The 14,221-nt window shown below is 36.2% G+C and overlaps 1 protein-coding gene across 2 annotated transcripts; it reads right to left on the bottom strand.

Annotated features, from left to right (window-relative positions):
• LOC18443254 (cytochrome P450 76T24) lies at positions 1-4,130 on the bottom strand. 2 transcript variants are annotated; one of them, XM_006853446.4, is made up of 2 exons: positions 3,139-4,130; positions 1-819 (listed from the first exon to the last, which is right to left on the bottom strand). In XM_006853446.4, the coding sequence occupies exons 1-2, from the start codon at positions 3,976-3,978 to the stop codon at positions 193-195; spliced, it is 1,467 nt and encodes a 488-aa protein (XP_006853508.3). In that variant the 5' UTR covers positions 3,979-4,130; the 3' UTR covers positions 1-192. The 2 variants fall into 2 exon arrangements, with proteins under 2 accessions (XP_006853508.3, XP_088713943.1); XM_088857817.1 differs by having other exon boundaries at positions 1-803.
• Positions 4,131-14,221: the final 10,091 nt, after the last annotated feature.

Here is a 14,221-nt window from a genome sequence, read left to right as displayed (position 1 = left end):
TTGTATAAAAACTGTTCATGTTATATCTCTTTTGATTCTCCAATAAAACAGGGAAATTGAGTTGGTTTCCATATAACACTGCTCTTTAAGCTTTTTACAGTTCAAGCGGACAATTGTATGGCAAAATAATTTCACAAAAGTTAAGATTAATCAAAACGATTATTCTTAAAACATTTCCCACTGGTGTCAAGCTTATGCAGCAACCCCTCCTAGGTATTTTACTGGTACGGCTACCAAAGGAACTGCTTTCTGCAATGTGACCCCAAACTTATCCTTTATATCCATTTCCTCTGGTTTCAACCCATCAGGAAGCTCCCAATAGAACGAATGCAATAACGAAGCAAGCATTATGTGCACCATACGGACGCCGAGAGGAAGACCAGGGCATATCCTCCGGCCTGCCCCAAATGGAATATACTGGAAATCTCTCCCTTTGAAATCGATATTCGACCCCACAAATCTTTCTGGAATAAAGGCTGTTGGATTTTCCCACACCTGAACATCTCTACCTATGGCCCAGGCATTTACTAATACCTGCGTGTGCTCTGGTATGACATATCCAGACACTTTTACAGTGACATCTGCTCTATGAGGGAGGAGAAGCGGCACAGGTGGATGCAACCGCAAGGTCTCCTTCACCACTGCTTGCAAGTATGGCAGTCGTCCTAGGTCTGACTCTTGGACTGTGTGCATTGAGCCAGCTATGTTCTCTTTGAGCTCTTGTTTAGCGGCGGCCATCTTTTCGGGGTTGTGAAGTAGTTCAGCCATCGCCCACTCCAATGTTGTCGCAGTAGTATCACTCCCTGCCAAATACATGTCCTGAAAATTAGGGGAAAATATATGATCTTCACAAGAAAAGTTATACTCTATATGGGAGGACAATTTTGCCTCCAGAAAAAAAAATCATAATGCACAGGAGGGAAAATTTGCTATAAGCACAAGAAAGTCAAGCCACTCCAAATTCTCAATGTGAGCAGCTGGGGATCTGAAATTTTGAGGGTGTAAATATTTTCTCAAAGATCCTGCATAGAAGTTACGCAACTGTGGCCTCTCGATGTCGCATATGATTGGTAGGGTGGTTGTTTCTTTTATATTTCATCGAACGCAAATGATGCTGAAGCATAAAATTTTGAAAGTAATAAAATATAGGAAATGTATATAATGAGACCATTTAAATTTGATAAAAGGAGGTCACAATCATTATTGACTTTTAGATTTAAAATTGGGTGGTTGAAGATATGTCATTGATTGGGAAGAAATTCTAAAATAAATTTTCTCGATTGTTGTTACACACTTTAATCTATTGGATTTCACATCAAATGGCTAAAAATGATCGTGACCTCCTTGTACCGAAGGTAAATTGTCTCATAGTACATATTCCCTAAATCAGAAGGCCTCAAATTCATTTTTGGAGTAGAATATAGGGTCCTTATTAGCTATTACGAGGGGCAACGGGTTGTGTCAATGATTGGGCATAAAGTCCAAAATAATTTTTCTCGAATATTGCGAAACACTTTAGTCTATTAAATTTTATATCAAATGGCTAAAAATGATTGTGAACTCCTTATACCAAAAATAAATTATGTCATAGCACACAATCCCTAAAATAGAATGTCTCGAAATCATTTGTGAATTGGAATATAGGATGCCCCATACTAACCATTACGGGGGCATCCTATATTACAATTGGAATATAGGATGCCTCAACTTTTTGTTAGGTACTTGACTCGGAGTGGGTCAAGTCTAAGTCCAATCTTTAAACCCAGTGGGTCAGCTCCATGTCCAAAACCCTAGACCCGAGTTGGGTCACATCGGGTTGGAGTCTATGTCGACCCGAATCCTACCGACCCATTGCCACCCCTAACTAGGGCAGCCACGTCCCCCATAGGCAAGGGTTAAACAAATGAAGAAACAAATAAAGAAAATAGAGGGTTGGGCCACACAACCCATTGCCAACAATTAGAATTCGAAAGTACCGCCACTCAAAACTGACTGTCTATTCCTTGTAAAGTCGGATTAGGAATGTTGTGCATAAAATAATATTTATATATTTCCCAAAATTTATATTCTCTATTATTTTAAAAATCTCCCAGAATTTTTATTTATTTTTTAATATTTTTAATTTTATATTCTTATCAAATTGCCCCTACTTCTGAAATCAAAAGTCTGAAGTTTAACTTTGATTGTAGAAAAAATTCATAAGGATTCGAAGTTTAGCTTGAAAAACAAACTTTGGACCTTGAAGATCCGAAGTTTAAGAATCTAATGATAATAAGTTAAAAGTAAACTCTTTGTAGGATGGGATTCTAATAAACTCCGCACCTTTAAGATCCAAAATTTATTTTTCAAGTAACTTTGGACATTCAATATCTGAATTTTGTTTTTGGATTTGCTCTAGATCTTCACAATCCAATTTTTTTGTTGGGAACAGAAGTTGGGGGATGTTTTAAGTAGCAAGAATTTAAGAAATATACCTGTAAATTTCTCCAAAATAATTTGAATACTTTTTCTCTTAAAATAGATCATGCAATAAGACAATTCTATCTGTGTGCCACTGGCTTGGTGGTTTTGTGTAGGGAATAAATGTACAATAAAATGTATATAATAAGATCATTTACTTTTGGAACAACGAGATCACAACTATTATTGACTATTGGACATGAAATCTAGTGGTTAGCCATGTGTCATTAGTTAGGCGATGTGTCAAAAATAAAAATTTTCTAATGTTGCCACACACTTCAATCAATTAAATATCACCTCTAATAGCTAATAATAATTACGAGTTCCTAGTACAAAAAATAAATGATCTTATAATATCCAATCTCAATGTACAATTTAGTTCCTTGGATATCCGCATACAAAGTAGTTCAAGTGGAAGGTCAAAAGGACCTAGATGGAAGTAGTCCGAAAATATATAAAGATTTTGGAGAAACAGGAATTATATAATCGACCCCAATTAATTAAAAAAAAAAAACCTAAAATGCTGACGATATCAATGATAGCTGCATGCGAGCTCCAAACCGTATGGATGTCGCTTACCCTTTTAGTAGAGGGGAAGCCAAAGATACTATCACAGGAACCAATATTTTTCCAAAAAAAAAATGGAAAAAAGAGAGATCACAAAGATGGGGAACTTACCACGAGCGGCGCCAAGATCCCTGCGCGGCTGAATTTGGAACCACTCTCCTGATCGGAATAATCGAGAAGGACATCAATGAAGTCACCGTAAATGGGTTGCCCTCTCTCTCGAGCCCCCACTCGCTCATCGATTTTCTCATTTAGCAGCTGGTGCAATCTCCTCACCTGAACAATATTTTTGCGCTTGATTCCCTGAGGGTCCAAAGGCCTGAGGAATGGGAAATAGTCTGCAATATTAGGGGTCCCAACCCCCTCCATGATCGACCATATGAGCTCCTTCAGCTCCCCCACAGACTCGGACTGGGGATCGACCATGTCCGATGAGAAGATCATGTTCGATAACAGATTCAACGAAGTGACAAAGGCCATACGGCCCATGTGGACTGCTTTCCGAGCATCGCTGTACTGATCCACAAGCTCCAGGAGCTCATGGACCTTGCGGTGGCGGAGGGCCTGGAGGGCATCAAGACGCTGGGTGGTGAAGAGCTGAGTGTTGCAGAGGCGGCGGAGGGTGCGCCAGTAGGGGCCGACCTGGCCCCATGCAATCGAGAAGTTGTGGTGGGAATCGATCGTGACGGCATCAAGGATGACACGCCCTGCAAAGGCCTGGTCATTCTTCTGCAACACCTCTCTGGCCATGTCTGAGGAGGAGACGACGACTGTGGTGAGGAAGCCGAGTCGGAGGGTCATGATGGGGCCGTGCGTCCTAGCAAGGGCCGTGAGGGCCTCATTGGGTTTGGCGCCGAGCTTGTGGAGGCTGCCCACTATGGGGAGGCCCGTCGGGCCGGGAGGAAGCCTGCCGGACTTATTGGGCACTAGTTTTTCCCAGCAGAAGTACATCACAAGTGGCAAGAGCAATACTAGTGAAGCCCAACCATTCTCCACGCTCTCTCTCTTTCTTCTTTTCTCTCTTATTATCTCACTTGCATCACTTTTCTCTTACACTCTTCCATGGCTTTTGTTTCCATCAATGGGAACAACGATCTCTCCTCTCTCTCTCTTCCTTTTTGTTCCATTAATATAGGAAATGCCCATTTGAGCTAACTGGGTTGTCCTCTTCTGCCTTTGATTTAATTTCACAGAAGCAGGAGAGTTTATTTCTTGTGGTTATCTGTCTCTCTCTCAATCAAATTATGCATTAAATCCTAACGTGTTTGAATGAGATACGGAAAGCTACTGTCATCGTTGTCTATTTCGTGCCGTCTCTCTATTTCTGGTTTGGGACCCTGTAGCTTTTCCTCAACATAGTTATCATCATCATTCTATTTTTGAACGTAGGATCATCCTCCCAACTTCTAGCGTTCCCATTTCATGTCAACGGGCAGGTCTGCGTTGCTTTCACTACGGGGCAATGTAGAATTCACGACCCGACCCCCGGCCCGGATATCCCGGAATTGGGCTGGAGAACAAGCCCGAGTTTAGCAGGCACTAAACTAGGAAAAAAATGAAAAAAAAATAATAAAAAGTTCAAGAATAATCCCAAAAAAATAAAAATTATGTTGAATGTAAATAAAAAAACATATCTAAATGAGGTTAAAAATATAATGGAAAAAAAAATTGAAAAATTAAATGAAAATTATAGATACCTCAAAATCAACCTTCTACTCATCTTAGGTCCCAATATTTTTTTGTATTATACCCTAAACCCCAACAATATTTTTTCTTGCAGTGACTCTCCACTCAAATAATCAATGCATTTTGGGACAAATTGTCTTTTTTCCATTTTTTCTCCTTTTCTCTCTCTTGGTCCTTTCAGTCACGTGGCCCACTCGCTAAGAAAGATGGCAATAGATCAGATATGGGTTGGGTCCGACTGGACCCAGACCCAAACCCGAATGTATTTAGGTCCAAGTTTTGGACCTAGACCTGACCAGTCGGGTGCAAAAGTTTGACCCGTACTTGTACCTGCAGGGTCCCGGGTCTAGTTGGGTCTATTGCCACCCTCATTATGAGCTTCCTTATTATTATTTTTTTACCCTTTATTTGCCAATATATACTCAAATTATTGGCAACAAGGTCACAACCCACTTTTAGATTTCAAATATCTAAATATGATTATGAATTCATATTGTATACCATCCTTAATACACCCAAAGATAATTATGATCCTTACTTTCTCTCTACCTCTCTCCACCCATCCTCTCTCTTTCTCTCTCTATCCATTTCTCTCTATCTCTCTTTCTCTCTCTACCCTCCCTCACTCTTTCTCTATCTACCCTCCATCATCATTTCTCTCCTTTTTTTTTTGAATTTTTTTTTCAGTCCGGCAAGGAGTGTGCCAGACTTCATTATGGGCAAAGAGGGTTACTAGAATACAATGCGGTCCAACACAAGGTGTGCTGGACCACATTATATGAGGATAAAACCTACTGGAATTCATGACTATTTTTCAAACTAACTTATTGAGTTTTCCAGGTATATTTAATTTTATCCTGATCATTATGATTATTTTCTTCCATATGGCTTGTTCCCGGTGTATTGGACACATCATTAGTACTAATACTAAGTCCTATTTTTCAAAACTTTCTCCAGGGTCTCATTGAAATATGACTCAGTTTCAACAAATTGATCATCTTTAGAAATATAGTTTTTTCTCATTGTGGCATCATAACATTTCTATGCCTTTTTAGTGGAGGAGTATCCAAAAAAGACACATCTACTAGGACATACGACACACACACCCAAAGATATGCAAATAGGACAAATTAAAATTTCTATTTTCCATAACTTCAAGAGGAAATTTGTCTTTAAGAATTTTACTCGGATGTCTATTAATAAGATAACAGGCAGTTAAGATAGCTTCAACTAAATAAATTTATGGAACATGCATCTAAAACATCAAAAACCTAGAAGCTTCTAAAAGACGTCTATTTTTCCTTTCAACAACTCCGTTCTGTTGAGGTATCCCAACACATAATATTTGGCGTATAATACCAAGATTACATAAATGTTCAAAAAAAGTTTTATTCACATGTCATTATTAGCTCGTAGAATTTTCATCTTGTCATTATATTGATTTAATAGAGATATATTTTTGAAAGGTATATCATTACTAGTGTAATCTCATAAAATTGAAAACGCAATATCATGCTACTACAACCGTCAACACATGGGCTTACTCAACGTGTAGCTACCCCTCCTAGGCATTTTATCGGTTCAACTTCCAAAGGAATGGCTTTCTGCAATCTTACCCCGAACTTATCCCTCATATCATGGTTTCAACCCATCAGGACTCCCAATCGAAAGAATGCAATAACGAAGCAAGTAATATGTGCACCATACGAACCCCAGAGGAAGACAAGGGCATATCCTCTTGTTAAAAATAAGCTCGATTATGTTCAAAGGTATTTTCGGTGTTAGATTTAAATGTAAGGGACATTTTGGAAAAGTTATGTTAAGGGTAATTTTAGAATGATGTAAAAGAATTGTGTAGAGTTTCAAGGTCACAATTCCAAGATTGAGATAGAAGAGTTTGAAGATTGAGAGAGATGTGTCCAAAACATGCAATGCATGCAAATTTGAATTGAAAATAAGTGAAGTCCAGAATTTTCTTGAATAATCTTAGAGTTTCGTCCAAGCATATAGGTGGTAAGTTATGAGAGGGAAAACTTCATTAGAATGGTGTAGAAAGAGTCTAGAAAGCTTTTAAGTGGCTTATATATACATGTATTATGTTTCTGTTCAAGTAGAGTAAATAAATTGTGTTGAATTAAGCTCTTTTGTGTGCATAACTACAAATTCGAGGAATCCTTCTTCCTCCCTATTTTCTAACACCTCCGCCGTGCCCCAAATGCAATACATTGAAAATTTCTCCCTTTGTAATCGATGTTCAACCCCATGAATCGCTCTAGAGTAAAGGTTGTTGGGTTTTCCCACATCTGAGGATCTCTACCTATCGCCCATGCATTTATCAGTACCTGTGTGTGCCCTGGTATGACATATCCAGGTGGATGCAACCGTAAGGTCTCCTTCACTGCTGCTTGCAAGTATCGCCCATGATCGCCCATGCATTTATCAATAGTGGCCCCTCGATTGTGCATATGATTGTTAGCGTAGTTGTTACTTTTCTATTCCAAAAAAAGCAAATAGTGTTGCAGCATACAATTTTTAAAGCATTAAAATAAAAGGTCTCAAATTCATTTTTGGAATGGAATATAGGACGCCCCTTACTAGCTACTAAAGGTGGCAACGGGTCAAGTCGTTGGACCCGAACCCGTTCATTATATATATATTATGCCAGGTTGGGTCAGGTTGCATCGACCTGAACCCAACCTGAATCCCGTCCAAGTCATTTCAATCTGCACCCATCGCTGGGTCCAAAACCTAAACCCAGACTCATGACTGGTCCAGGACGACCCACTCACCCAAGCCGATTGCCACCCCTACTAGCTATGCTTGGAGTAATATTGTGCTGCTCAACCCCACCTAGAGTTGATAGCCAGCAATGTCACATTATTGAAGCTGAGGCTGTTTGTTTTGCTTTCTTGTATTGTACTTTCGTTGTGTTAATGAATCTTGCATTTTCTCAAAAAAAAAAAACATCACATTATGAAGGCATTCTCTCAACCATAGCCTTATCTACTGAACGCTTATTATTATTATTATTATTATCATTATAATAGTGAATATATGGATTGAAGAGGTTATATCCCTCAACATTCATCATAATCATCATCAAAGAATTCTTCCAATTATTTGGGTTAGCTACATGAATCTCGGTGCACTATTCTACTCTATCAATAGTCATACCCTCAGTGAGGCCATAAGTTCTCATATATTTTATCACTACTTCCAATCATGTCCTTTTGCGCCAGCCCTTATCTTTTTGTAGCCTTCTACTTTAACCAACTCGTACCTCCTAACAGGTGTTGTACTGAGCCTATATTGTACAAGCCCGGCCCACCTAAGTCTACTTTCTCTCATCTTATTGCTCACCTAAATTATACCGATTGTATTTATTTTGAATTCTATCCCTTCTTATCTTGTCACTCATCCATCTCAAGATCTTCATCTCAGCTACGTTCATCCTAAGGGTATGGTGTTTCTTGCCAGCCCAACATTCTGACCCATAAAGCAATGTTGGTCTCATAATTTTTCTCTACAACTATCCCTTTTGCTTCATTAGTAAGCGCAGACTATATAAAACTCCAGTTATACATCTTCACTTCACCTAGCTCTAATTCTAAGTACGACATCTTCCTCGGTCTCTCCATTTTTCTAGATTATCCACCCAAGATATTGAAAGTGCATTTCTTTTGGTATTTCTTGGCTGTCAATCTTAAATATTTCTTCATCTCTACTCTTATGAATACTAAACTTATATTTCAAGTATTTCGTCTTAGCCTGGCTAATTTCAAAAACTTTAGATTTTAGAGCATCCCTCTAAAGTTCTAACTTTATGTTGATGCTGCTTCGGGTCTCATCAATTAAAATTATGACATTCACTAATAATATATACCATGATACCTCGTCTGATAGGTACCTCGTTAGGTCATTCATAATTAAGATAAAGAGGTATGGGCTCAACATTGACCCTTGATGTAAACCTATTATTATTGAAAACTCACTTGTCTCTTAACTAATAATTCACATAGTAGTTAGTTCTCCCTTGTACATACCTCTCACCAAGTCGATATACTATCGAGAGACTCATTTATTTTCCAACGCCCACCAAATTAAATATCGAGGTACTCTATTATAAGTTTTTTGTAGATAATGATAATAAAGACCATGTGGAGTCCTTTTCCTTTAATCTTAAACTTCTCAGTCAATTGTCTAAGTAGAAAAATATCCTCAATTCTTAATCACCGTGGCAGAAAATCGAATTAGTTTTCCTAGTACACTTATTTCATGCCTTATGCATTGCTAAATCAGTTTCTCCTACAGTTGCTTCATGTGGCTCATAAGTTTGACCTCTCTATAGTTCGCATAATGTTGTATGTCTCATTTGCTCTTATAAATAGGTACCACAATACTTTTCTTCCATTCATCTGTTATTTTCTTTGTTCTCAACACCTTGTTGAAGAGCTTAGTTAGCCAGTCAATGTCGATCTTCTCCATGCACTTCCAAACCTCTATTGGGATAGCATCTGGTCCCAAAGCCTTTCCTAGTATTACTATTTTCTAATTTTTTTCACTTCAGATATCCTAATACTACAAGTGTATTTATGATCTCCGCCCTCATTTATGCTAATAGGATTCTACTACTATTGGGTTTCATTTGTGTTCGTCATTTAATAATTTTTTAAAATAAACTCTCCGCCTTTTGTTGACCTCTTCATCCGTCACCAAACCCCTTTGATTATCACTCTTAATAAAGAAAAAAAATATAGGGATCTAATTGTTTAGAGACTCGACTCTAGATAATCTTTTTTCCTTTAACTATTAGATGTAAAATTTGTATAATTGAGGTGTCTCAGCATTCAAACACTTTTATTTTGGACCTTGTGTCTAATTAATATCACATCACCAACCACTAATTTTATATCTATTAGTAAAAAATAATTGTGACATCCTTTTACCAAAAAAAAAAAAAACTACTTGTACATATTTCTTATTATAAGAAATATTCATGTCATCCTTTACGAAAATATCCATTCTATAAATAGATATTGAATGGTAAATAGAAAGGTGGTTCCTATAAATTTACAACCTGACTTGCACAACAAATAAGGATGCAATATTTTAGTCAAGGTCTGTGCTTAAAAGGACCCAAGTTTAGCAGAGAATCCTCTCTCGAACAACCGCACATTGGACATGTGGATACGAATTTATAGTAATATCCATTTTGACACCCAAATCATACTTTTTGATGGCAATAAAAATTTTGGCTACTTTCATGGGGGAAATATGGGGGCTTTTCGGTGGTTGTTCAAATGATCTGCCGTCGTAGAAATGACACTATATTTATTGCAGACATTTTGATATCCATTTCGACACCCAAATCGTACTTTTTAACGGCAATAAAAGTTCCGGCTACTTTCAAGAGCACGGAAACTTTTGATTCTTTGTGTAGACCAATCCATCTTATTTTCAGCAAATTTCTTCATCACAAGTTGGATAGGATCGCATCACAGTCATTTTGTGACAAAAATCGTCAAAATTGATGGTCATTTGAACTTGTTCCAAATTTGTAAAGTCATTGAAAAATAAGATTCTGGCGATTGGAAAATATGTCATTTTCATCTTTAAATTGTGCTCAATCCGACCCTTCATCTCGCATGATTTTACCTCATATTGTTCGACATCATCCCATGATTGCAACGCATCCATTTTCATGATGATCCAATATCGGGATCTCAAAATATACCCACTTGATCAAACACCATTTTCTCTTTTCAAACCATTCAATTTTGAGCCAAAATTCTCTCTATGAATTCTCTTCATCCGCTCTTCATCTCGCGGTAAATTTTATATCAAAATGTGTGTGTTGCAAAGATGAACGATGCCCTGAAATTTGAGCTCGATTGGGTGCAGGACGAAGGAGATATGACCATTCAAAAATCAATCCCGAGCTCAAAAGTAGCAGGTTTCAATAAATGGAAAGTGGTTCCCTACAACCGTACAAGAATAGTATAAAACCTACCCATTTTGGGTATGTTGGGTATAGGGGGTCTAGAAGTATCCGAATGATTTGAAATTTGGTATACAAGGGTTTTCAGACCTTCTGGATCTAATGGTGGTGGTTCGATGTTTGTATAAAATCTGGAAAATAGGGTGTAGTTATGAGGTATTTTTTAGGGCGAGAGGAGCTGAATGTTCGAATCAGATCTCGATTAGACATGTCTTAAACTAGTCGAATCGGGTTGAAATTTGACGAAGATCCTTAATGTACTCCAAGCCATCATCCTACAAATTTTGGGGTCATTCTGCCATTTTTAGAAAATGACTGTATTTGATTAGTGCTTCTGTAGTCCGTAAGCATTTTTGGTACCGATGGGACTAGGACATGACTGGCTCCTTCGGGCTAATTTAATCAGAAATACCCAATAACGCAATGGTTATGTATGCAAGAATTTTGTTTCAATCACCAACCGGCCGACTAATCGAACTAATCGGCTCTAATCGACCGATTAGTGCACTAATCGGCGAATTGTTCTAAAAATCGACCGATAAGTGTACTATCACAGTGCATAGTCTATAAAGCTATCCTTATAAGATTTTTTATATATTTCTCTTTTTTTAATTTTCTCTATTCTTCTATTTCTCTACTTAAAATTGTATATATTATTACAAATTTTTAATTTGCTAATTTTAGGGTTTGCCGCCTTGTGCGAGTAAACTCAGACGCACGAAAGTTGGTCGGGCACAACTAGGTGCCAAGCCCATAATCCCTCAACTTGGGGGATATAAAATTTAATCGTTGTTCATATGATTTGATTTTCAATCTAAGACCTACACCACCAACCCCTCGAGGGCATGTCGACATACACATAGACAGAGATATAAGAGAAAGTTGGAAATTTATCAAAATTGTCACAAAGAGACGAATAATTTTATATTTTACCTACATTTTTAATTGAATTCCAAAATACCCAAATAACAAACATGGTCTTGAGTTTAAATATTTAATATTTATAATATTATATCATATTATATTGTATATTACATATTTATTTTTAGTTTAGTAATGTAATTTATATTATATAGTATATAGTATATTGATTACATATTATATATTTTATTATATATTAATCACTGAAAGCGTATTGCTTCATGTGTCTAATCATTATCTCCGAAACCCAATTATGCTTATAATTTTTATTTTTTTTGTTTTTTTATTTGACAATATAAAAAAATACATGTAAATTTTAAACATTTTTAACAAATTTTTATAATTTTTGGGGATTTTTTTTTGCCAAAATTACATTTTACAGAAAAAATCGAGGCACTAATCAGCTGATTTAGTCGAAATCAATCGGACTAATTAGATCGGGCCAGGACCGACTAGACAGCCCGATCCATGGTTTTGAATAGCTGTCATGGTCAAAGCTGATGATATTTTTTTCACCTCTCACTAGCTGTTATCGTTACCCACTTGTACGCAACGTAAACGGTTTTGTAGCATTTTACATACTACTTGTTGAAGAGGGATGGGGCTCACGATGGGGAGGCCCATGGACTTGCTGGGCCTAGGGATGCAACGTAAACGGGTTTGTAGCATTTTACATACTACTTGTTGAAGAGGGATGGGGCTCACGATGGGGAGGCCCATGGACTTGCTGGGCCTAGGGATGGCAGTTTTTATAAAGCCATCATGTAAAGCTATTCTTATAAGTTGGGTCGACACAACAACCCGACGGTTTAATCCAATTTGGGTTTGTGTATGGGGTTCAAAACTTTTGATCTGAGTTAGATGGGAGTTGAGAATGTTAGGATATATTTTTTATAAAAGTATTTTTTATCATTAGGAGGAGTATGATGTCATCTATATGGGGTGTGCCATCACCCACATAAATCACACTAGTGGCATTTAATGCTTCATGTAAATGATGTCATATCTCATGTGGATGACGTCACACCCTTCCTAATAACAAAAGCTACATTTATTAAAAAAAAACTGTATATAAAACAAGAGTATATATCTGTCTAAAGTTTGTTGAACAAAATGATAAATTACTCCATATATATGGGTTATGTTTGAGTGCTCACACTATAGAGTAATTTATTATTGTGATCAACAAAATTTGGATTCATATATATACTATTATTTTGTGCATGAAGCGTTTTTTAATAAGGGTAGTTTTGATCATTAAGAAAGGTACGACGTGATTCACATGGAGAGTAACATCACCTACATAGAGCACAATGCCACTAGTATCTTTTGCATCTGAATTTTTTTGTTTAGATAATTTAATGGGGAAAAGATGATTTGATTTATCTTTATGCTTGGATGATGATGAAAAAGAGCTATTTTTTACGTCTGTTTTCGCATTTGTTTTCTAGGTAAATTAAGAATTAGTTTTTTGAAAGTATTAATGAGATAATGCTTATTAGTGGGAATAGAAACTCACGAGTGTAGGGTCACTACCACCCCAACGCCTTTCCAGCCATCTCTTGTCTCAAAGTCGAGCCCTGCATTAAATCGTAACGTGTTTCACTAGCATATGAAAAGCAAATGCCATCATTGTCTATTTAGGGGCGTCTTCCAATCTCACGTTGAAGTTTGGACACCTCTTGCTTTTCCTTGACAAAGTTATCCTCCAATATCCTCTTCTTTTTTAGAACGTTGGATCACTTTCCCAAATTCTCAGCTTTCCCATTTCATTCCTATTGCTTTAGCAGTGTCGATCCGAGTTCTAACGGTTTACTCGAAATAGGAAATGATTGCAATTGGGAACATAAATTGTTTCCTGTTATTTAATTATGTTTAATTAATTAGATTTATTATTTTATGTATTATTATAGATATAGATAGATTTTTATTCAATTAATATCTATATCTACTAATATCTATTAATATTATATTTATAATGGTATTCATTTTTTAATATTTATTTTATTTAGATTTACTATTGAATTTCTATTCTATTTCTTTAGATTATAGATTATAAAGAATTATAATTTTATTTGTATTTCTTTCATTTCAATTTTAATGATTTTTTTAATTTATTAATAATAAAACATAAAAAATACAAAATAGATCCAAAAAAATAAAAAAAAATATTTAAACTTTAAAGTGAAACTCTAAAAAACATATCTAAATGAGTTTAACAAATTAGTGAATAAATAGATTTGAAAAATCAATTTGTTAGTATAGTATTTTAGAAATAATCCAAAGAAGAAGAGAAAATATAAAAATAAATATTCATGATTAAATTACTTTCCAATCTTTGTCAAAATAATAGAAAATGTATAAAAACACATTACAAAAAAAATTCTTATTTCTTTTAGATTTCTTAAACAAGCCCTAGGCGGAAAACGATCACATCTTTAGACTCTCTGTAATAATTCTAAAATTTCAAAAAAAAAAATAAATAAAAATAAAAATAAAAAAATAAAACTTATAAATAAGTGATGGTTCGTATGAGCATGATGGTCCTTAAGACCATCACTACTTTCAAAAGCTTTTACTTGGATTAAG

This window comes from Amborella trichopoda, chromosome 2, assembly GCF_054954075.1.
Source record: "Amborella trichopoda isolate Santa Cruz 75 chromosome 2, AtrichopodaSantaCruz75HAP2 v2.0, whole genome shotgun sequence".
NCBI lineage: Eukaryota > Viridiplantae > Streptophyta > Magnoliopsida > Amborellales > Amborellaceae > Amborella > Amborella trichopoda.
Note: the sequence above shows the minus strand (reverse complement) of the source record. Positions and strands in the feature narration are given on the sequence as shown.